This window comes from Metopolophium dirhodum, chromosome 1, assembly GCF_019925205.1.
Source record: "Metopolophium dirhodum isolate CAU chromosome 1, ASM1992520v1, whole genome shotgun sequence".
Taxonomy (NCBI): domain Eukaryota; kingdom Metazoa; phylum Arthropoda; class Insecta; order Hemiptera; family Aphididae; genus Metopolophium; species Metopolophium dirhodum.
Genome location: NC_083560.1, coordinates 20,880,969 through 20,907,364, shown reverse-complemented (window position 1 = coordinate 20,907,364; position 26,396 = coordinate 20,880,969). Strand labels below are relative to the sequence as shown.

General features: G+C 26.2%; 1 protein-coding gene and 1 pseudogene across 1 annotated transcript; both read right to left on the bottom strand.

The window, feature by feature from the left end:
* Positions 1–4,774: 4,774 nt before the first annotated feature.
* On the bottom strand, positions 4,775–19,272 carry LOC132937268 (E3 ubiquitin-protein ligase SHPRH-like). Its single transcript, XM_061004111.1, is given in 19 exon segments — positions 4,775–4,952; positions 5,098–5,255; positions 8,485–8,592; positions 8,670–8,936; positions 8,998–9,162; positions 9,249–9,526; positions 9,590–9,771; positions 9,831–10,013; positions 10,073–10,266; positions 12,967–13,101; positions 13,160–13,405; positions 13,472–13,577; positions 15,094–15,361; positions 16,466–16,679; positions 17,213–17,368; positions 17,432–17,764; positions 17,766–17,813; positions 17,874–17,986; positions 19,113–19,272. Coding segments are annotated over 19 exon segments (3,492 nt in total).
* Positions 19,273–21,494: 2,222 nt separating this feature from the next.
* Positions 21,495–24,235, bottom strand: LOC132933968 (uncharacterized; annotated as a pseudogene).
* Between the last annotated feature and the right edge of the window lie 2,161 nt (positions 24,236–26,396).

Below are 26,396 nucleotides of genomic sequence, written 5' to 3'. Positions count from 1 at the left end.
AGAAAACGTCGCTCATTATTTTGGGGTTTTGACAAAAAATAAATAATTATCATATTACACTATACATTATTATTATTATTATTAATTATTATTTACTACTCATCTTTATTATAAATATTAGGTACTACTTTTGACTTATATGTGGTAATTATTGTGTAATTATTGTTAAATCATAACTTATATTATTGATTATATTTTGACTCATCTTTATTGTTATAATTATTTCTATTTATATGTATTTTATTAATTATATTTTATTAATGACTTATATGTGGTAATTATTGATTATGATTATATTTTGACTCGTCTTTATTATAAATATTAAGTACTATTTTTATGTTTTTTATTAATTTTATATGAATTATGTAGTAATAAGGTATTGACTTTATAATAATATGTGAAATATATATTTATTTAAATACTTATAATGATTAGTCTATGTTATTATTAATCATATTATTATTAAAAACTAGGTACTTTGTAAAAACTTCATTAAGTAATAAGAACTTTTTACTTATAGGCAAGATGTGTTTATCGATAATAGTTTTCTTATGGATGGAATTTACATGTACCTTTTTTACCTGTAGTTTTCATGAGCAAAATTTACATACGCCTATCAGATAGGTACTATAGTTTAGAAAATAGTACCTACTTATTTGGTATAATTAATAATTAATCACACCTACGCGTGCAGCATTCTGTTTACTGTTAAGCAATATATCGAGTTGTAATTGTAGTAGTAATATTATTGACTAATATTGAATATTAATTTAGTAATACTCAGTCCCTAAAATTGTGTGTAGTACAAAAATTGAAGTGTGATATTCAAATTAAACCCTTATAATATTGTGTACAATTTTAGAGCTCCACATTTCTTTTTATATTTTAATGGTTTTTTTTATCAAAGTACGTTTTAATTATTGTCTACATTCTACACAGACACACAGTACCTACGCATTAAACAATATTTTGTGTTGTTACTAATTATTAGTTATTATTATTCGTATTTCATTATTATTGAGAGTAACTATTTTATAACACTGCCATCACTGTTAGTATTATTATTTATACTCAATATTAACTCCAACCAGACACTTATAGATAGACATATATATTAGTCTCTGGGTTTTTGTATGTCTATACGGTCACTCTGTCACGGTGTATTAAGTAGGCACCTAAGTATTTCCTTATAGTTTACTATTTTAGTTTTTAGTTATAGTTTATTTTATTTCTTCGTTTTATACCACAAACTTGAATTTAACTTATTATTTTTCTTTACTATGATTATTTTATTTTCTTATTTAAATTGACATTGACTAAATTATTACTAATGATTGCGTACTACCAGATACAGTGCCACCTGCATCATCGACAGAAACTTCCAATACCAGTATACACAAACTACAAATAAACAGACCAAAAAAGTAGGTAATGCATTTTAATATTATATAATCCTACCTATTTAAGTTATATAACTTCGATGCCTGATGTATGTTTTTGGAAGCAAATTGGATCTAGTTGGTACTTTTAGGAGGTCAAAATTGAAAATGCTCAGTAACTTTTAAAATAATTGGAGAAAAAAAATGAAAATTTATTGAAATAGTTTGGTTACCAGCTTTGTTATACCATCCTCACTTGGATTGTATTTGATTAACTAAAATTTTTTTTTTCTATAAAAAAAATGATTTATCCGGCCAAAAAGTTTAAAAATTTAATACGTTAGTTTTTATTATAACTAAAATATTAACGACACATATGCATCATGGTTATTTTTATAAGCATTTAAAGTTAAAATTTCGTCAAAACAACAGTTAATTTGTAGTTCAAAACTTATAAAATATTAAATGTGTATAAGCCTAGACTAGAAAATTTAATACAAGGTGTTTGTTTCATACAAGTAGTTCATACTTTTACCGAAAAATTACAGATAATTTTAAGACAATTGGTATGCAAATAAAATATTTTTTTCAAAAATGAATTCATTCTGGTAGACGTATATGAAATTTACATCTTGCTTACTATATAGTTGACAGTTGAAACTTGATAAATATTTTTTTTTTGGAAGTTTATAATAATACGGTCAATAGATGGGGGGGAGCTTCAGCCTGTTAGCCCCCCCCCCTCCTGCGGACTGATCAACTGTACTGATATAAATAGTCACATAAATTATAAAATGCTAATTTGCCAGTTTGCATGAACAATCATTAAACATTTATTGAATCAATAGTAAGCTAATGGTCCCTTAAACATAATTTAGTGGCCCATGATAATTAGTCCATTCAATTGTATTGAACCATTAATTTAATTAATTTTTCATGCAACCCGGCATAAAAGTATCTAAACATTGTTCTTTAGTTTATTTATAACTAGGTATATTATTAGATATTTGGATAAGTGATAACTTAATATATGTGATTTTATTTTACTTATAATTTAGAAAAAAATAAAAATAAATAGTTTTGACTAATATTATTACTTTATGTTAAACTTATATTCTTATTTGATAATATCTTTCTATAACTAGTATTAGGTACTTACCTACCTAATATTATAACCAGTTTTTATGAGATTTAAAATTCTATATTAAATCTTGACAAAATAAAAAAAAATCACGAAAATTAGCTTGAGTTTTGAGTTGAGAATTCATAAAAATTTAAATACAAATACAAATTATTGCAAACATTAAAAAAAAATTAAATCACGATCTAACAAATTGGTACAATGTATATTATTTTTTTTTTTTGTAACACATTTTTTGATTGATTTCAATTTTTAAATTTTTGACAAAATCGATTTTGGTTTTTGGAGTGACTTCAAAACAAAAGAACGTAGATACATGAAATGATTACTGGTTGTTTATATTATCATTTTATACACTATAATATTTTCAAAATATTTTGATTTGTTTTGAGCTGTTAAGGGACATTTTTAGTTTCCAATTCTTTTATTTATTTTTCTATGAATGTCAATAAATTGTTATTTGTTGGGTAAAAAAGCTTGAAAATATAATACAAGGCTCTTAATATAGTGTTAGAATAACATTTCAAAAATATTAAACATCCATGGTCACAATTTTTCAAAAACTACAAAAGCTGTAAAAGTCACGAAAATGTGCAAATTATTTTGTGTTAGAAATTCCTAAAAATGTTTCCATTTAAATTTATGATTTTAAAATGTAATACCTGATTCCTTATAAGGTTATATACCTTTATAAAAAAAAAAAAAATGTCTATAAGAAAGCCAAATTAAATTTTTATGAGCGTTTGAAGTACATATATGTACAACATATTGGATATTCACTCGATTTCTTATGTAGCAATTTTCTTATTTTGTTGTAATTCAAAAACGAATAACCGCAGACACTTGAGATTTTTTCATATGTTAATGAGATGAAAGAGCAATTTTCTTATTTTAAAGAGTGTCAAAAATTAATTCAAGGCTCCTGATATATTTTACAACAGTAGTTGTTTTTTATAAGCATTTAAAGTTGAAATTTTGACAATATTTATCAAATTGAGAATTACAAATTATTTAGTAGTTAAAACCTTATAAAATATTCAACTTTTATAGCTAAGGATTAAACATTTTAAACAAAGCTCCACAATAGTTAATTCTGTTAACAAAAAAATCTAAAAAATAATAAACAGTTTATTTTTATAGTTATTTTAAGTTCAAAATTTGGACAAAATTATCTACATATTAAAAAACGAAGATTTTACTAATTTTAGTTACCTAAGTTTTTGTAATTGTATAATGTTAATTCAACTTACCGGATACCGTTATAATAATAAGTAATTACAATATAAATATAATTTAAAATTTCCACACTGACAAACCATGAACGCTCAGAATCGTTTTTCGTCTACAATGATATTATTAGATTATTGAATTCAAATTTATTACCATCCTTTATACAGTGACCCACTTTTAATCTACTGTACAGCAGAGAAACATCCACTTACCAACCTTTTTATTATTAATAAGTCACAGGACCGCAGTTGCAGAAGCCCACTAATAATAGCTGTTGAAATATACAATTAATATTAGTATTGAAATCATGTAAACACACGCATGTGTACATTGTTGTTTTCTAATAGATGCTTATGCAGTTACAATATAGCTGTGCAACACTTTTCCTAACGCTTTCTTTAATATATATGAATATGGAATGACCTCAATTGTGTATATATATAGGGCTTTGATGTATGTAATACTCGCTTGCACGGAAGCCGTCATACTGTTGTATAGTCACAGATAATTGTCCAAGTTGTACGTTACTTATATATTATACTATACATAATCATATTGTCGTGTTATAACTTATTAAATTAATACATAACGTCAAACTTCTCTTTTAACAATAGCTCTTGAGGCAATGATGACCGAACTATTAGTAGAAAAGAAAAATAGTGATCAATATGATCCATACATTTTTACACTAGGATCAAAAACTATATTTATTTTTAATTAAATAGAAAAATACATTTAAATATAAACAATAAATTCACTTAAGAAATATACATAAAAATCTTACCTTGTATTAAAATATGAAGAATCATAATAAAGTATCAGTAAATTCAAAAAAGGTTTTTTGTATATATTAACAGAAAAAAATGTTTTATTTATAAATAGCAAAATATAGTTTAATTTTTAATACTTTTTTAAATAAAAAGTTAAGCTGACTTCTAAACTTAGGACATTAGAACTGTTTTATTTAAATATAAATATAATGGACATTGGATAGATAAAATAATATAATATAATATTTAAATTATTATTCTCCTATGTCATTATTTTGCTCTAATATTGAATTAGATTAATTTCTTTCAAATACTCTTATTAGTTGAGATAGTGATATATCATCCCAACTATCAAACATGTCACTGGAGAATAAATTTGTGATGTTTTCTTCAATAGAATCTCGAATAATAAAATTATGTACAAATGTAGGTCTAAAAACAAATAAATATTTGTATTATTTATTATGTCTTAATAAACCTAAACATATACACATATACAATATTTATACATTTGTGTGTACATGTATTATTAAAATTATTATTTTAATACTAAATAATTTATAGTAAATAGTTTTACTTGGTTTGTCCTAATCTATGAATTCTCCCAATGGCTTGATGCTCATCTGCTTTGTTAATTATTGGCTCCATGAAAAATATTCTTGTCGCTGCAGTTAAATTCAATCTCTTTGAAACCACGCTCAATTTCATTAATAGTGCATTTATTTTCTTATTTGACTAAGAAGAAACAAACATAAAATATTTCACTTTTTAGTTGTCTTCAGTATTCGATATTTACAGAAAAACTTCCATAAAAATCAATTCTATGTAATGGCATTTTTTTTTCATTCCAAATGTTATGGAAATAATACATTTATACTTCTATACAATATATAGCGGCCACTCTAAATAACGATCAAAATATAACAATCAAAAATAGAAACTGTTAAAATTGATGGCAGTTTATAAATATTAGAATGATCTTTTATGATAAATTGATTTACATGACATTGACTCATTAAATATATTTCCATTTCAATAGCCTCAAAAACAAAAACTTAAATTTAGCGAAAATAATGAAGCTTTTACCCTCAAAAATATATATTGGGAACAGGGAAAACTCAAGCCACCAATTAAATACAAAATAAAATTAAGGGTTTAAAATTATGAAAATACAACAGTCATAGTAAATTTAAAATTATAAAAAATTGGCCAAGTGTTAAAAGTGACCAAGTGAAAGAACATGTTTAAATGTCTTATTTTGTCCCTAATAATATACGAAAAAAGTGACCAAGTGATATAATAAATAGTTTGGGAGACACTTAACACATCATTTGTATAACTTGACATTTAGCATTATTTGAATAAGTTAAAACTGACTATGTTACTTGGTCATTTTTTTTGCGGGTTGTAATAATAACATTTTTGTCCAAGTGTCGAGTTGATCACTTTTTGTAAAACAATAAACCTATAATTACCTATGTGGCCACAACAATTTCCTACTATGGAATCACACTACTGCAGAGCAACTTCTAAACGTAAATACTTAGATTCTACACTATCTTTATCTAAAATGTATGAGCTTTATATTCAGGATTGCAAAGAAAAAAAATTAGATGAGAATTATTTTGTTTGTTGTACAGTATATCGAAAAATATTTTGTGAGGAGTATAATTTGAGTTTCTATAAGCCAAAAAAAGATCAATGCATTACATGTGAAAAATTTAAGAAATCAGACATATCACATTAACAACAAATAGTCATGAGCTATGAAAATCATATTAGAAGACGGGATAAATCGTTTGCAGCTAAAAAGTTTGATAAAGAAAAAGCTTCAAACTACAATAATTTTTGCAGTGCAACATTTGACCTACAAAGCGTATTACAAATTCCTAGTTCTGAAGTCTCTAGTATGTACTACAGTAGAAAACTGTGCACTTACAATTTAACTTTGTATGAGGCTACACCCCCAAATAATGCCTTTTGTTTTTTATGGACTGAAGTAAACGGACAAAAAGGAAGTTCTGCAATTGTAACAGCTTTACTAAAATGGATTGAACAGCTATCAGTAAATATAACTAATATTTTCCTGTTTTCTGATACATGCAGTGGTCAAAATAGGAATCAATATATAGCAGCTTTATTTTTATACATTGTCACACATTCAAAAACTGATATTATAACACGTAATTTCATGGAAAGTGGACATTCGTCCATGGAAGTGGATAGTATACATAGCACAATGGTCAGCAAAAAAAAATGTTCCTGTTTATACAATGCATGACTGGCTTAATATTTGTCGACTCGTTGGGTCTAATAGTTATAATAAAAAATGTTCTAGCTACACAGTTCAAGAACTGAAGTATACTGATTTTCTTGATTTGAAAAGTTTAGCAAGATTAATAATAAAAAATCGTTCAACTGATACACAAAGTAATAAAGTTAATTGGTTAAAAATTTAAGTTTTAAAATATGAGAAAACTGAGCCTGGTGTTATACAGTTTAAATATAACTATTCAGATAAGGGTTTGAAAGTATACATGTAAGTGGAAGAGGAAAACCAACAAAATATCCTGACAATATTAAACAATTATATGACAAGCCAAGACCAATTTCAAAAGATCTCATGAAACTGTGTAAGACTGAAGCCATCCTGTAGAATTTCATGAATGGTATCAAAGTATTCCATCATGTTCAAAACAGAAGGATACAATTTTAATTTCTGAATCTGAAAATGATTCTGATAATTAATAAGTGTACATTAAGACTGATTAAGGTAACTAAGGTACTATAGTTTTAAATTTAACATAAAGAATTTACCAATAAGTTTTGTTTTTTTTTTGTAAAGTATACATTTTGTTTTTATGATAATAACTATTTTAAAAGTATAATCTTTTTTTTTAATTAAAAATGTTATTCATTAGTATAAATATTAAGTACTGTGATAAACAAACTTCTTGTTATTAATTAATAAAAATAAATGTTAAGTTTATGTTTATTTATGCTTTAAAGTATAAAAGGTATACCTACAAATAATGTTATTAATTTTAAAAGGTTTTAATATTATATATATATTTTTTTAATGAGTACAAAAAATGTATAATAATACCTATATCTAATTATACTATTGATATTATATTGATTGATCTTAATTAGATATTTTATTTATTTTAACTTAATATATTATAATGACCAAGTTAATCATTCTTTTTACTTGGTCACTTTTTACAGTGTTCAAGTGAAACATTGTCACATGATCACTTTTTACTAAAATTTTAAGTTGGTAAATTTACGATTTACTAATTTAACCATTATGATTTAAAATTTAGTACAATAATAATAAGTATATTATTTCGGTTTTATTGATATTAGGTTTGTAAACATTAGTTAAGTTTTGGATTTTTAAATCGATATTAAACATTCAAATTACCTTTTCTCAAAACTACAATAAACACTTGGCCAGTTTTGACATGATGGCGACGAAATATGTAAACCAAATTAAAAAATAAAACATTTTCACTCTTCAAAAAAGTTATGTAGACTGATATAATTTGTATAAAAAACAACAAAAATTAATTTTGAAAACAAATTTTCAAATTTAATTTAATTAAAATGAATCAATTTTTTTTTAATTCTATTATTTGTAATATGCATAACTCATTTTTTAATTTTAATAATCAACAACTATTAAATTAAAATTGTACATTGTCAAAACTTTTCAGTACTACACATTTCATAAATACATTTATTAGTTTGTATTGTATATATACTACATGTTATTATGCAGATCTTTTGTTTAAATGTATAAGTATTTTATATAGTGGCCATTAGAAGGTATTGCATTTAACTGTTAATGTTCACCTCTGAATATTGATATTTATTTTCTGGTCCTCCGCTGAGCATTATAAGGACGTTTACTATATATACTACATCAACATTTACATAATTATCTTTATTTTTTACATACCTTAAAATCTTGTAGTGTTTTTTTGTACTTAGTTCCTCTTTTTAGTATCCTGTAACTGATTGAATTTTGATTTAAAGCTTCTGCCAGAAGATTTAATGCTTTATCCCACTAAACAAAATATGTTATTTTAAAATAAAAATGATATACTATTCTAAAATATACAACAGAGAATTAATAACGCTCACATTTGAGAAAATTAAAACTTTCACATTTTGATCTTGAGTAATCAATTCTATTAGTTTTATAGTGACATATTGTATTTTAGTAGAAAATGATCCTTTGATTACTATGTTTGACCCTTCACCTTCTTGGTTATTTTTTACCAAGGATATAGAATCCATTGAGGTAGTGTTCCTACACATAGGACAATCTATCTCAAAGGCATCTGAATGATTACACATGTCGTCCAAACACTGATTACACACACTATGGCCACATTGAAAAACTGCCCACTAATAACCAAAAATAAATTTATAAAATTATACGTTCATATAATTGTTTGTTTTGACATACTCCGCCATCAGCATTCAGACAACAAATTGGACATGTATCAACTTCAGTTGAGTTTTCTTTTCCTTTTTTTAAATTCTCTAGATAAAGAAGGGTTCCGAATTTTTTTTCTAAATTAGCTGTAGTTAATGGTATGTCTTCAGTTAATGACAATAGATTATATTCCGCCTGAAAACAATTTAAAATTAAAAACATCAGGCACATTTACTAACATATATTTTATATAATGATATTAATATATACAAATAACTAACATTATATCTTAAAATAACATCATTTTTAACTTCTCTTTTAGACTTTTTTTTAGGTGGACCATCTTTGTTAGCTGCTGGTGTAATATTATTTCCAAGACTCGACCTTGACTTTGCCTCAAAGATCTCATCATGCTCAAAAAGACTGTTACTGAGATGAGTCCATAGAAGTTGTAAGTAACAGAATTCTTTACGTACCAACTCCAATACCTTCATATGTTCAGCTGCATCTTTCAAACATCTTTTATTTTTAATTTTGGCTTGTCCGTATTGAAATAGTTCTGTTAAATATATATAACTGTTATGAATTCTAAAAACAAATGTTATATAATACTACAACTTACTCATAAGTAAAAATTCTTTTTGAGACATCTTCCAAAGGCCTTTACTTGTACTTTCATACATGGTTTCTTGATCTTTTTTTTCAGTTTTATCATTTAATGTATTCTTTTGTTTATTAGAAACACTAAACAACAATGATTCATATGCTTGTAGTTCCATTTCAGCATTACATAAAAAACACCGCCTAAGTATAAAAAAAATCATAATTCAATTAAAGAAAAACAAAACTAAAATCATGTATACTTTTTTTTGGAATTCCCCTTTTTTGATTTTAAACGTAGATGACATTTTAATGCACTTTGATGCAGGTCATTCATGGATGCTTCTACTAAAGCTTTTAGTTTTAATATTATGTCTATTCTTGCTGTATCTAGGTCAGCAAGCCAAACACTAAGAATATTATGAACATTGTTTACAGACTTCAATCTAAATTAAATCAAAAACATATAAAGCAATTATATCAGATGCACAAAATATAATAATACCGGTATGCAATATTTGGAACACCAGGCATACGATAATCCTCCAACTCTGTTTTTACTTCAGCTAAAAAGTCATTTGGTGATAAAATCCTGTCCAACATGTCTGACCACCATTCAGAATAACCTAGGGTTTTATTCCCAATAATTTTATCAACCTCATCTGAATAAAACTTAACAGTTCCATGAGTTGATTTAATCTAAAATCAAAAATGAATATATCAGGTAAATATATTTACTATACTTACTTTAAATTATTATATTTATAATTATCTTAATACCTATCTTAATTGATACATAATTATTTTTAAAGTTATTTATGGCACAAAGGTTATTTCAGCTAAGTATAAAAAGTAGTGTTTTATTACCAGATGTGTTTAAGTGTGCCGAAATTGCTAAAAATGTTAAGGTGATATCAGCTCAATATATTTGAAACCTCAGAACCTATTCAAGTAAAATCGTCATCAAAAAAAATGGTTACTTAAACTGTACAAAATTTTTGATGATTTTTCGAACTGTTTTTAGCATTATATTATCGAATCTAAACTAATCGATTTTTGATGTTTTGTTGTATTTTCAAAGTGAATAACCGTAGATTTTCATTACCTAATGTAATGTTCATCAAATATTTTTTTTTTAAAGCATTTTCCATACTTGGTTATATTTTCAAACTTTTTTTGACTTTTTATTTTTAGATATTTACAGAAATGATAATTTTTTTTAATTTTGTAAATTATTTTTCAGTTAAAAACTCATAAAAGTATTTCTTTTTTAGCATCACGGTTTGGCGCAGTAAACCTGCTTTGATTTTCTTCAACAGTACCTTGTTCGATTTGAAAGTGAATCTAGTTAATGCATTCGGGAGGTCAAATTTTATAATTCTTAATAGTTTAAAGCCCCGGTTAAAACAACATAAAAATTAAGGAAAAACAGGAATTTTTACGCAAAATTAGTTTTTGAAAAAATAAATTTTGGTTTTTGGTGTAAATTTACAAACAAATGAACAAATAGTCATGAAATTTTTACTGGTTGTTTATATTTGCTTTTTCTATATACGATAAAATTTTAAAAATATTTAGATTTGTTTTGAATTGTTTAGGAACATTTTCAGTTTTCAATTTTATTAGTCTTCTTCTCTATGATTGTAAATAAATTTAATACAAGGCTCCTACTAGATTATTACAATGGTTTTTGAAAAATATTAAAAATCCTTAGTCACAGTTTTTTTTATAAGCATTGAATGTTCAAATCTTAACAAAATACTGAAAAATCACGAAAATAAGCTTGAGTTTTGAGTTGAGAATTCATAAAAATTTTTCTTTAAAAATCTAATATTGGAAAATGTAGTACAAGATAATTCATATGTTTTTCTACCTTTATCAAAAAAAGAATGACCACAAGCAAATCAAATTACATTTTTATGAGCGTTTGAAATTCATATTTTTACATCATTTGATATTCACTCGATTTCCCATGTAACGATTTTGCTATTTTCTTGTTATTCAAAAACAAATAACTGTAGATACATGAAAATTTGACTGAATATTTATATATTAATTTTCTATACACCATAAAATTTTGAAAATAATTTGACTAATAGTTTTCAATATTTTTGGTTTTTTTTTCTATAAATATCAAAAAAAAATTTATTTGTTGGGTAAAAAAGCGTCAAAGCTTAACGCAAGGCTCCTGATGTATTGTTACAATAGCAGTTGAAAAATATTTAAAATATAGAGAAACAATTTTTTTTATTAGAATTTAAAGCTCAAATTTAATAATTTTTAGATTCTGAGCGAAGCGATGAATGTATTGATTTTACAATTATGTGTGTTTTTTATTTTATTTTTTTTTGTGTCTGTCATCACCTTTTAGGACAGTAAAAGTGCTAGGAGTTTCTTCAACAGTAACTTTTCTGATAGGAAAGTGAATCTAGTTGGTACTTTGGGGGGGTCAAAAATAAAAATTTCTCAGTAGTTTTCAAATGCGACATGAAAAACAAACAAAAATTAAGAAAAATTAATAGAACGCTCCTATCCACCAGAGGAGCCTCTTTTTTTTGTTTAAGGTAGGCAAACATATGGGAATCATCAATCAAAATGTCTAATATGAGCTATGAAGGAAAAACTATGATTAATATCTAACTGAAAAATAGTTTGAAAATTTTTTAATTTAACCACCTAACTGTACTAACTAGATTCAATTTTCTATCAGAAAAGAAGCTGATCTCGATAATCATTTTTATTACACAAAATGAAGATGACAGACAGAAAAAAAACATTGTACAACCAAATGTATTTTTTCCAATTTAATTGCATGGTAAAAATTTTACATTTTTGGCATAGCTTGAGAATTGCTGTAGGCGCCCCTGATCGGTTAAAATAGATAGGTTAGTTAGGTATAAAATCAGATATAACTGTATAAAAATATCTGCTCACATTTTAATTTTTATATTATTTTATAAGATTTAATTAATATTGTTTTAATTAAATCTTATAATAATATTAGCTATGAAAGGAAAAACTTTTATGAATATCTAACAGAAAAATAGTTTGGAAATTTTTTATTTTTACTTCCTAAATGTACTAACTAGATTCAATTTTCTATCAGAAAAGAAGCTGATCTCGATAATCATTTTTATTACACAAAATGAAGATGACAGACAGAAAAAAAACATTGTACAACCAAATGTATTTTTTCCAATTTAATTGCAGGGTAAAAATTTTACATTTTTGGCATAGCTTGAGAATTGCTGTAGGCGCTCCTGATCGGTTTGGTATAAAATAAGATATAACTGTATAAAAATATCTGCTCACATTTTAATTTTTTATATTATTTTATAATATTTAATTAAAACAATATGAAACTTGTTAAATAGATCATATCCTATACTTATCACTAACTTTTTGTTTACTAGCATCAAGATATTCTTTTTCAAGTAGTTCCATATCCCTTTTTAAGTCTGAATCATTTAATGCACGGTTTATGGTTGCATTTTCATCAAGTACAGTGGCCAAATTATACATAACATGTATTTTCTAAAAACAATATAATTAATTAGATAGTAAAAACATAAAAATCATAAATATATTTTACCTGACATATATCAATTTTAAGTTTTTTGTCTTGATATTTTTCCATTAGACCTAAAAGTGCCCTATAAAGTTCAACAGCAGTGGCTGGGTTTGCAAAAAATAGATACAATCCAGCAACGGCATTTCGCTGGTTAATAAGTTCATGTAAAAAATCATTACATTCAATACGACATTTATCTATCATTACATCTATTAACTTTTCCATTGTCACTGTTACTTTCATTTTTAAAAACTGTCCGTTTACAGCCTAAGAAATAAAAACAAATATTGTTTAAAATGTTGATTTACTTCAATTACACACAAATAAAATTACTTGAAGGTTTACACAAGCTTGTCGAAGCTTATTTAATGGTCCAATTATAGCAGTTATACTTTTCCTGTCAATATCCTTTACTGATATATCCAAGGATGGAAACAGCCTTAATAAAACAAATATTTAATAGAATTAAAAATATTTTTAATACATATTATTTATTATTAAAATTTAAATACTGACATTAAGACAATGAATTATAAATTTATAAAAATATTAAATTATTAATTCTCTACAAGGAAAAATTATGTAGATTATATAATACTTTGCACATTTAGCCCTAAACTAATTTAAAAATTGTTTACAGAATCAAGAACATCCCACTAATGTAATCTATCAAAATAGATTTTGTATGGATAATGACTAATGCTAGGATATCTACACATATTCATGTTTTTTTTCTTGAGACCTAATTGATTGGTTGCCAGATATATCCATGATTTGGATTATTCTTGATTAATTAGACCAATTTGTATGTAGGAAAAAATCTTCCATACATTTTGATAATGTGTCTAATGCATTTTTCGGTAGGTAAGTCATTTTTTTCATTAGACCATCTTTGCTTCCAAAATTCAAATTCATTTTTTAATGTGTACACGTGAATGTTGTAATTATTAAATTTTAAATCTTCTTCATAAAAATCAATAGCTGCTTGTATATTACTAAATGATAAAGTACCAATTTTGCTTGGTAATAAAGAAGATAAAGAAACACAAATATTAGAATTAATTTTAAAAAGTTCATTAAATGATGCTCGAAAATATAATAATTGTCTGTTGTAAGAAATATATTCATTATTGTGTATTGCATAATTTTCTTGATTTTTTTGAGCCACAACTACTCTTGGTCCACAGTAGTAGGTCTGTTTCAATACGTTTCTGATTTTTATTTAAAAAATATTAAATGTTATGTAGACATAAAAAAAATTATTTTGATGGTTCATGAACAAGATCTTGAACAAATAGAGTCCTACCTTCATTCTCTTCCTGCTATCACTGTACAACTATGGACAATGGACTGGAAAATAATATGTACTGCCTGTTATTAAACGCATGCACATTACGCAGTACGAAAATTCACATTTTATATTTTATATTTAATATATATACGTCCTGAACTCCTGATTTAATTTAGATAATGAAAGTTGACCAGATATGATGTTTAATGGAAGAAATAAGAAAACACAATACTTATGTACAATATATCTTGATTTGTGACAGAGGCAGATTTAATATTGACAAAATAAAAGGCTTTGTTTCTCCATGAGTCATATCCTAACATAACTAGGTATTTTATATAACACCATTAACAAAATCTCTTCACGGTAATTTAGGTGATCCCAAAAGCAAAATATAAGGAGGAGGTTAAATTTTCGACTAAATGACTGTTAAATCAACCACTGGTTGTATAATCTAGACCAGGGTTGGCCCACTTAACAGACTTGTGATCGACCTAGAGTTCTTTTGGGTTGTTGCGATCGACATTGAGATAATATGATTTAATAAATGACCAGAAAAATAAGGTTTTTAATTATTATAAATTTAATTCAGAAGTATTGTAATTAATATTGGTATGCTTAATTAAATACTTCAACTTCATATTACGTAACTATAAATTATTACCTGGTTACACAATTAGAAAAATTTGTAGCACAATCAACATGCTGGGTTCGGTAAAAATATTTTTCAATATGGGAAAATGATAGCCAATGGTGTTCATGAGTTAGTTTTGGTATGTTTAAATCTGAATTGGCATCCTCTATTGAACTATGCCATATCAATTTTGAAAAAAAATTATAGATAATGGTATCTTCACCCTTCATTAGCTGCAGAAACTGTTTACGATGGCAGTAAGGACTTACTTCAAGGAACTTTAAAATACCATAAAGATCTAAAAAATAATAATTTGTATTTTTAATACATTATAACACTTATTTTCAAAGAAATAAAGAAATAAAGTTTTCAATAATTTAATATGTGTCATATCAGTGTTTTTCAACACATTAACTGCCAGCGGTCCATTGCGACCGCCTACGCCAATAGTGTTGATCATTAGTACAACGCTAAATGGCCGCCGGTGACCGTAAATTAATATAGTTTTATATAAATAACTTTTTCATGGTGCAACAAAATGTACTAAAAAGAGCACAATGTCATAGTGAGAATCATTACAATTCTTTTAATGTAATAACTAATAAACATATTTTTTTTTATTTTTTTAAAGGTTTTTTTTGAATATCATTTACAACATTTGGAATGACATGGAAAAATATGCTCGGCATGTGAATAACACATATTGATTGCCACCGGTGACATGGCAGCCAACGCATTAACTGTACACGTTATCCACGGTGTACATATACAGTGAGTTCTGTTTAAGGTGATCAATGGTTTATAGAATCAACATTTGTTGGAATCAAAAAGATAAACACAAAATTGTATTTTACAAAATATTAAACTGTCCTTTTATTAGAATCACTGTGTACCGGATAATTGAATCGCTTTTATAAACATTTTTATTTATTTATTATGGCTTTTATGGCTTTTCATACTCATTATGTTGGAGACCAAAAGCTGGTAGAGATACTAATCATACAATAAAATATTATTTTTAAACTTATCAGTGTAATGGTATACATTCCATCATTTAGTATAGTTGTTTTCGTTCCTATTTTCCTTACATTACGTCGAGTAAATGTAAAGATTTATCTACAAAAGAAAAAATAGGCTTACTATTTTGATAATTTAACATATGTTCTCAATAAGAAGCCGCATTTGTTTTGAAAACCTCCCCAGCTCGATAGCTAATAGATGTAAATGGAGAAAATAGTTTGCCTCTTTCATGAAAACAGTTGGGACTACCCATCAACCATGTGTTCTATTTAGTAGTGTTCCGTATATTAATATTCAAAGACCAAATAATATGCATATGTTATTATTTAGATAAACAAATATTAATTTATAATGTTATGATAATTATTTAATTATTTAATACCATTTAGTGATTTTTGTATTGGTGTACCAGTCATAACCCATTTATGCACAGATTGTAGATTAAATGTCATATCACATACTTTGCTACTAGCACTCTCAATTGCTAGACCTTCATCGAAACATATACGCCACCATTTAATGCAAGGCAATGGTGACTGAGGATGATTGTATCTTTTTGAATGTCGCAAACGGGTACAATTTTGATTATCCACATTCTTTAACAAAAATATTACTATTATTTTTCATAAAACTATATATATAAATCATTTAACCTCAATTAATACATACCAAAAACAAAGGGGAAAGTTTAAGTGGTAAAAATATCTTAGTTACTATATCATGATATAAAAATAGTATGAAAACATATTAATAGTTAAAAATAACATAATCTTGTTGAACAAAAATATTGATAATTAATTGTTGGCTATGTACATTAATGTATTTTTTTATAGGATTATAAAATGTATATTTTTAAATGTGTATCTTTTGGGCTAATTCTTGTTTATTTAATGTTTATAGAACTTTCCTTTTAAATATACAAAATTAATTTATAAGCTTCTATTTTTATAGTTATACCATTAATTATAAATACTATAGATTCCTCCCGGTAGATGGAGGAGGACGTGACTACTAGCGATTACAACATACAGCCGTCCGAATTGGTAATGTTGTGCCACCGAAAAACCAGGTGGTGAGCAATCTATAGTATTTATTATCGATGGTTATACTATTAAACCATTATACTTACAACATCTGCGACATACTTTAAATCTCTTGAGAGGGTTGTATACGATGTTATAACTATATCGTAGTCACCAAAAGAAAAAGGTTGAATATAACCATCAAGATGCACCCCATTGTAAACATAAACTTTTAAACCAGGTTTTGCAATATTTTTTTCCATCTATAATTTAAATATTTAGTATTAATGCACGATAAAAATTTATCACTAAATATTTAATGTTACCTCGTCAATCCACTGGTTTAAAATAGACTGTGGTACAACAATCAAAGTAGCCTTGCACTGCACTCTATCATTTACAATCCAACAATCAGAACACAAGTATGGCACTTCTTGAAATGGTTTTGGTTCAAAATGTACACACTGTGCATGCTGGCCTTTACCACACATTGCACAATACACTAAGATACTTTTCGGTACTGTTGTCTTGCAATAACACGCAACAATATGAGTATCTTCATTAATGATTTTCTTTGGTACTTTTGATTTTACTTCAAGACCTATTTCGTTTGTGTATTCTATATATTTGCTCGTCGATGGTCTAGATGGGATTTGACCAAATAGTTTTTTTTATACAATGTTTAATCACAACTTTTTGGTTATAAAACTAAAAAAAAAAAAAATTGATAAAATAAAAATAATCTAAGGAAAATTTTAAATTGTTTACTTCAGGAGGTGCTGTATTTTCAATGATGCAACATAACATTTCAATAGTTTTTTCTAGACCCGTCTCATCAGCTAAAATGCCTCCACTAAACGGAGACCCATCACATTTTACAACTAAAACAAAATATGTTAAATATCATTATTTAATTAGGCTTAGAAATATATTATACAAAAAAAACTCAGGTATTAGTATAATAGGTACATGTATAACAAATATTATATAAAAATTCAAAAATTCAACAAAAAAAAAACCTTAATTTTATCTATTACCTAATTTGTCCAAATATATATTTGTATTATTAAATCACTAGTGATGGATACTATATGCTAAAGCAAATACAAATACTTTATGTATTTTGATGGGGAATTTTATAAATTACACACACTAACTAATGTTAATTTACTTCTCACACAGTTAAAATATAAATTCTGTAGGAAATACCTAAAATTACTACTAAAAAGATGTCTTGCTCCAGACCCCTTAATGAATTTCAAAACATTTTACTTTTGTTTTTTATATATTTATTAGTACATCACATACATTTTACTCGTGCATATATTAATAGCAAAAAGGAGAATTAAGTTAAATCTGGTTCCCAAAAAATGAAATAAATTTTAAAACTTCCATAATTTCAATTATATTTCAACAACCAAAAGAAAAGTAAAGGTAAACAAAAATAAACAAAATATAATTAACAATATAATCATAAATACATGAATATTATATAGTGGATTTCTTAACTATAACTGAACTTGTTATTTTTTAATCAATCGTTTGTAGATGTTCCTGAATCTAATGTCATTATTATTGTTCAAAAACAGAAAACTAAAACATCGATATTGTCATATCAAAAAAGAGAGTGAACTACTTAAAAATTAATTCTCATGAAGAAACCTGAAAAATCAGTTAAGATAAATACAAGCAGCAGCAATTACTATAGCAGAAAAGTGGGGTATATTGACATTATTTGCTAATAAAGTTGAACAGAAAATCAAAAAAAAGTATATCTATTTTATCTTAAACATAACAAAAAGTGAAGGGGCCCATTTTTATTTTTTCGCTGCTGCCAACATTTTTAAGTAAAACATTTTGTCATTTTACAAAATCTTTTTACTCTAAGTCAAATATATAAAATGCATATTTATATATAAATCTAGGATATACTTTCCGACTTACAACTGTGATTTTTATTTATTTAAATAATTACAGCATAATAAATTGTATTAATTTTCAACTCACAGTTGTTGTTTTTTTCTCTATCAACCATCCATTTCACGGCTCTTCGCTGGTAAACTCTAAGTGTTGGTATAATAATATGAGGTTGTTCAAAATCATCATTAATATGTTTATGATAAGTTTTAATGACTTCAAAAAACTTTATAGCTTGTAGGTTATTCATGTTGATAAGTTCTGAAAATATTTAGGTATATAACTGTAAGATTATTTACTTTAAAATATAGCTTATTAATAAAAAATATTTTAATTTAATTTAAATCCACAATGATGTGTGATTAAGATTCGTTTGTCTGTTTCGGATTTAAACTACTAATATTTAAGAGTATATTTAAAGTTTATAACTGTAACACATTGATACTATATTCTACTAATATATTCTATTATATTATAAAATAAAAATAAAATGAATAATAATTGATGATTATGTACAAAATACATTTTATTTTTATAGATGATACCTATTAGGTACAATTCAATAATTGACCAAACCAAATATTTGTATCTTAAATTTAAATCTTATTTCCAGTAGTTTTAATGAATCATTATAATACAATCTCATGGATTGTTTAAATATATCAAATAAGTATACCTAATTATTCCAAATTCTATAAAAATCAAGAAAAACATGATACTGTAGAACAATATTAAGAATTAATAGAAAATAATTAAGAAACATAATACTGTAATTAATACAGTTTACTATTTAGAATTGACTTTGCTGTAAACATATGATTCATATTAACTCCCTTACAAATGACTACATGCATAACAATCAAAAGTACGTTGAATGTCTTAGGTAATTTTGTTAATAAAATAATATGTACTATATAAGTATGTAACTATGTACTTCTTACTAACTGATTAAGTAGTAACCAGATAAAATATCAAGAATGAGTTCTATACTAGTTCTACCTATAGTCTAATAATTTACAGATACTTCCTTAAGTTAAAATTCAAAATATCTAATATCACATTAGATGAGACATTTCAAATTTGAATTGTTATTAATTAAGAAAAATGAAACTAAAACTCATGCAAAAGGTGACAACAGGGAATTTGCGCATTAACAAAGATAATAATGACATAATGTAGGCAAATGCACTTATTACTCGATAATATTGCACGTACATCAAATTCCAGCCAATTTAATCAAGCTGATTACTGAAAATTCAGCAGAAGAGTTTGATCAAGAGAAAAGTCTAACGTACCGAATATCAATATCTACAGACGAAGACCAACAGGATAATATGACAGGTCCGATATTTAGTAGTTACATTATGAATATTAACTACTGAGGTACCATGATTATACAGTATAATTGTGCCTCTAAAACGAACAAGAAATAAATTAACATTAAGGTTTAAGCGAACTTCGTGTACATAAATTATACAATTTCAATTTATTATAATATGTAATATTGTAAAAACTAATAACTTAAACCCTTACCTAATATTCTAATATTCAACTAGGTAGGAGGGCGTCGACAGAGCCTGGAGGTTAGGCGGTATCCCCTACGTCAATGCGTGATATTGTATTTATTTTCCTGACATTTCGCATACATTTTGTCTTAAGAGAAGTTGTACTTACCAACGTATACAGTTAGCTATAAAGGCGTACCTATAAAGCTTCGATGACAACATTTATTTATTATGAATAGGTAGTAAAATAACTAATATAAAATTATATCTATACATTCCGAATATGCGAGTTGAGAATTATGCCACCAGAGCTTGTATAGTTAGCTTGTTTTACCAATGCCTATATTATATATATGTTGGTTGTGTTATGATCTGTGATATATGGTATATACCAAGCTTATTGTTGTTTACAGTTTGCAGAAGTATAAACAATATCCAGTGTAGGAAAGCTGCCCAATCCAAATGTCTTTCAGAAGAACTACACTATTACCCTGGCGGCGAGTTAAAAACGGGACAATAGTCTTGTCACAACCACGATTTAAATATTTAGACTATCTTAAATCATGGTCACGACTCACAAGACGTTTTTCCTTTGATAAAAAGACGAATATGTATGAAATCTGAATGTATGAATACTATTATAATAGCTAGTATACATATTCAGTGTGTATGTTGTATCAAATGCAACGATAATTGGATAATATTTTGTAGAAACTCGTAATGCCATATTATTATATTTCATAAATTCCTTGAATCAGTAGCGCCAAGGTTATAAAATCTACATATCTATTGGGTAGCGCTGGGGAAATGGGGCAAGTGCGAATCTAATCATAGAATTAGCACTTGCCCCATTTCGGCCGCATAAGCCTACTCGTAACTTTAGGTGGCCCTGTATTCTATCCTTATTCTTACTTCTCAGTTCGACCCTATGATTGATCCATTAAATTTTACTGAACCATTAAATTAATCATTTTTCCATGCGACCCGACAGTAGGATTTTACAGCTTTTGATTAATCCATCCGGTTTCAATTTTTTGGAAACAGTCCGTGGTCTGTAAATGGTGGATTTTTCTATATTAATATTTAATAACCAACTGATTAAGTGATGTATAATCAATGATAATATTTATAACTTACTATTGTCCCAAGGTCTTAGAAGCTGATATCTTGTCCTAAATCACATTTCACTATTCTGCAATGAGTACGGATCTAATATCTAGTCTAATATTTGAATATTTCTCGTCGGTGATAAACTGATAAAAAATAAATATTTATCATGGAACGAAAGGTTTGTTCAATTTTTGTTAGGACGGCGATGGATAACACTATGAGCTGCAACGATTGGATGACAGTGATCAAAGCTTGGTGTTTATAGGACGTCCTACGAATGTAAACAAATACGACACCTAATCGAAACCAGATGTTATTTTTTTTCACTAATATACACAGGAATCAGTGAAATGGTGTGATAAAATATGAAGTATAGTTTGTTAATAATGTATAAATAGTATGAAGCACAGTTCTGCTAAACCCAAATTTCCTTAATTGTAAATTTGTATAATAGAAACAACACAACGTGTGTGCTGTCTATAGTGAGTGATATACTTTGAATAGAACAAAAACATCTTCTTCTTCTTAGATCTAGTTTAGTGTTCGTTGTATCTAACTAAATACATTATCTAAATATTTAAATTATCCAATTTTCCTCAAATATTATTATAGTAGTTTGTGTAATTATTAATTGTTTATTATTTTAAAAATGCTTTAACTAAATAGAATGATTACACAAAAGTAGTTTTAATATCACAATAAAATAAATTAAGATAATCTAAACTATCACTTTGGCGGAGTTTGTAAATTTTAATTAACAAGATATAAATAAATTATAAAATCTATTCATGAGGAATATTAATGATAAGATATTTTTATAATGCAATTCAAAATTAGAAAATGTATAAAGAAACTTACCATCAATTATAGTGAATAAAAGTAAGTCTGTAAATTTCTTTTTTGTTTTTCCCTTGTAACTGCAAATACTTAAAATACTGGATTCAAAACATACATCAATAGCTCCTTGAATCACAATTTTCCCACTTTCAACAATATATAAGTTTTCTGAAATTCAAATATTATGTGGATTAATTCATGCCGAACAAGTACAAATAGAAAAAAGAAATTCTTGCTTTTCTAAAATTGTGCATTATAAGTTGTAACTGTGATAACATTAACAAAACAGTACCAATAAATTAATTTAATGAGAATGTTTGATTGAAAAAATGAAAATAGGAATATTACACTTACAAGTTCTTCTCTGTAGATCGTCCAGATTTTTAATGGAAAGAAGGTCCATGAATGGGGTTGGCAACTTTAGGAATGGCATAGCCAGAGCACGGATACGTCAATCAATGGACAAAATAGATTCTAGCAGTTTAGTATTATTTTGTACATCCGAGGATATCATAGCAAGATGACATGCAATGGCATAACCATTCATCAATAATATTTGGCTCAAAATTTTTTCACCCTTCTTTTTCCCTTGTTCTTTCAATTTCAATATCTCATCTTTAAGAATATCAATTTTTGAAGATAAACTTAAGACTGTAATAATTAATAATAGTAAAAATAAATTTTAACTATCTTATATATTATTGATTTGTAGTTACCACGAGAAACTATCATATTCTAGTTAACGAATCATTATTATTTGAAACATTTTTTGCTTCTTCTGCAGTAGGTTCATTGATGATTTCTTGACTTTCTTCATTGGATGTTTCATTATGCAAAATAAAATCAGTAGTATCAGCGGATGTTAAAAAATTAAACAGGTTATTTTCTTGGTGTATAAGATTTTGAGATGTGTTCATTAATGCATTATTAAAGTCTTGATTAAGTATATCTAAAATAAAATAACATAACATACCTACTATATTATATATTTCAATAACTTCAAATTGAAAATTCAAGTTAAAATAAATTCTTACTACTGATTATTGTATTAAGGTTTATAAACGCTTACCATATTCACTGGATGATGAACTCAATGTTAAGAGTTGATTATTGATTGTAGGTAATGAAGCTTGGATAGGTTTTGTTAAAACTGAAGTAGAAGGTACACTTGGCAAGGACAGACAATTGATACTAGATATTGATTCTGACTTTAATAGTTGTTTGGTCAATGGTGATGAAGCAGAAACAGATTTTATCAAAGATGAAATTGAAGGTACTTTTAGCAAAGGGAGAAATAATGTTTTTTTTTACTATTTTGTTGGGTTCTGGAGAGTACCTTTTTGTAAAACATCTTTTCCTGGGTTTTGACATATATTGATTATTGTCATCTGGATTTTCATTTTCATCGGTACTACCTTCAGTACAAGACCATGCCTTAGCAACTCGACGGGCTTGTAATTCATTATCTAGTGTTAATTGAATAAAATTCTCTCTATCAAATACCTCAATGTTCTAAAATATTTCATATCTATTAGTTTAAATTTGATATTTCTTAACTATATATACTTACTCATAAGGTATATAATTAATACAATTCAAAAAAATTAGTGTTATCTAAACATATTATTATGCATACTTACTAAAAGGTCCCGCAACTTTTTTAGCATAATATAAAACACCATCATTATTATTTGGTTCAATGCAATCCAATATCATTTGTTTTATTTGATGACTTGATAGGTGTTTTATGGACTTCTCCATCTTTGTGAATGGAAACCAACATTGGCTAACCTCCTGATCAAGTAACTCAACAAACCACAAACAAGGAACATGTTGAACCTCGTCCGTTTTTAAAAATAAAACAACAATCCAAGACCTACATAATTATTAAAAATATAAGAAAACTAACAATAATATGTTTAAATTTATAGATAAATAATATTAATTGGTAGGTACATAAAAACTTAATAATAATTAAAGTTTATATATATTTTTTTAAGTTTGCCTGACTTAGAAATTTTAACTTAATACTAAAAAAATCAACTAATTTTTAAACATTAGAAATTAAAGATAACAAATTATTATTTTTATTATTATTGTTTGAACCAACCAAATTTTGAGCTTGTTGTTTATGAGGAAATTACAAAAAATTATGTTGGAAAGTAATGTTATTTATTTATTCATATGGCAATATTATAATAACCAATTAAAACTATTTAATAAACCATAATAAATTAATAAATATTTTAACAAAAACATTTTTTAGGTAATAAATACAAAGAAAAAAAGAAAATCTTTCATAAATTTAACAATTAAAAGTTTTTTTTATTGAAACTTATTAAATATGCATTAGTTATGTAAAAAAGGTATAATGCATGATTTTATATCATTCAAGGGAATATTAATAACTTTCTCTTTAATATCATCAAATGCCCAAGATTTTAGATTACTTTTATTACTAGTTTCATAGATTTCAAGTAACCGAGAATCACATGGTTTACTGATAAAACTTGTCAACTTTTCAAATTGCCTCCCAATCATATATATTGTTGAGTTATATTTACTATTAGTTACAATATTTTCAACCAAAACATAGATACCACTAATCAATTTTACGCAACTATTTGCTTTGTCCAATTTTAAAGAAAAACATTCATTTTTCCAATCACTAAATTGTGGTTCACATACATCTGGCAACATAAGTCGGTTTTGATATACATTTTGCAATTTAATTGGACCATAACATGATTCTTTTGACTGATTCATACAATTACTATATGCACGCTTTTTATCGTATCGTCGTACTAACTGTTGTAAAGGTTTTACACCAGTCTTAATTTTTTTTTTTTTGTGTTTGCGAAAAATTTTCAAATGGGAATGCAGAATAACAATTTAAAGAACCAAAGTACCTAACATCTTCAGCTAAATGAAGAAGGGAATGTATATTATGAGACATATATATTTCACCATAAATACTTTTAAAAGATAGTACAAAATGTCGAAGTAACTGATTTGCATATTCAATATATTCATTACTTAAAGACTGAGTTGAGATAATTTGAATAGCAACAAATAACTCTAAAAAATGATCATATACTTCAGCATTCAAGAAGTTGCGGAAAATAATAAATCCCAAGTATAATAAGTATTGATGTAGCTCTGCATAGTTATATAGTTTCCTACTATTTTCACTAAACCTCCTTTGAAACTCTGTAGGAATGTATACTGATAAGTGATTAAGATTAATACCTAGAGCGTTAATTAAATTAGCAGGTAATGACATGTTTTGCTTATATTTAGGAGCCCCAATCCAAAACAAAAGAAGTTCTTTTATTGCATACACAGTGCATGTAATAGAAAGGAATAGATTTTACAAGATCAAAGTTAGAAAGTTCAGTCAAAATAGTTTTTTCATTATTAAAAATAGGATTTTTATAATTCATAAAATCATTGTGTGTCCGTAAAGGTGAACCATCTTCAGAAGCACACTCTATCAGTTACCCATTTCCCCACATTTTGGCATCTTATACAAGATACTTTTCCAGTGTGCCCTTTGGTATTTAAAACAAATGACTTTGCCGGTTCATTACAAATTAAAGTCCGAATTTCAACGTGAATTTTTTATATTATTCAAAAGAAACCATCAATAATCAATAATAAGGACTTTCAGTTCTTTAACAAAATCAAATAGAAATGTGTTGCAAACATCTGGTTTGGTTTTTCCATGACATACACCAATTATGAATATGTTTGGCTTTTTAGTAGGTAAATTTGCAAGAATGGGCTATAATTGGGTTAGTAGTTACAGGAAGTCCGTCAATACCTACATGCTTTAGGGATGTTTTTATTACAAATAATGATGTCTTTAATTTCTTCCTCTATGCTAAAATTATGATAAATACCACCACCTACTTCCTTAACA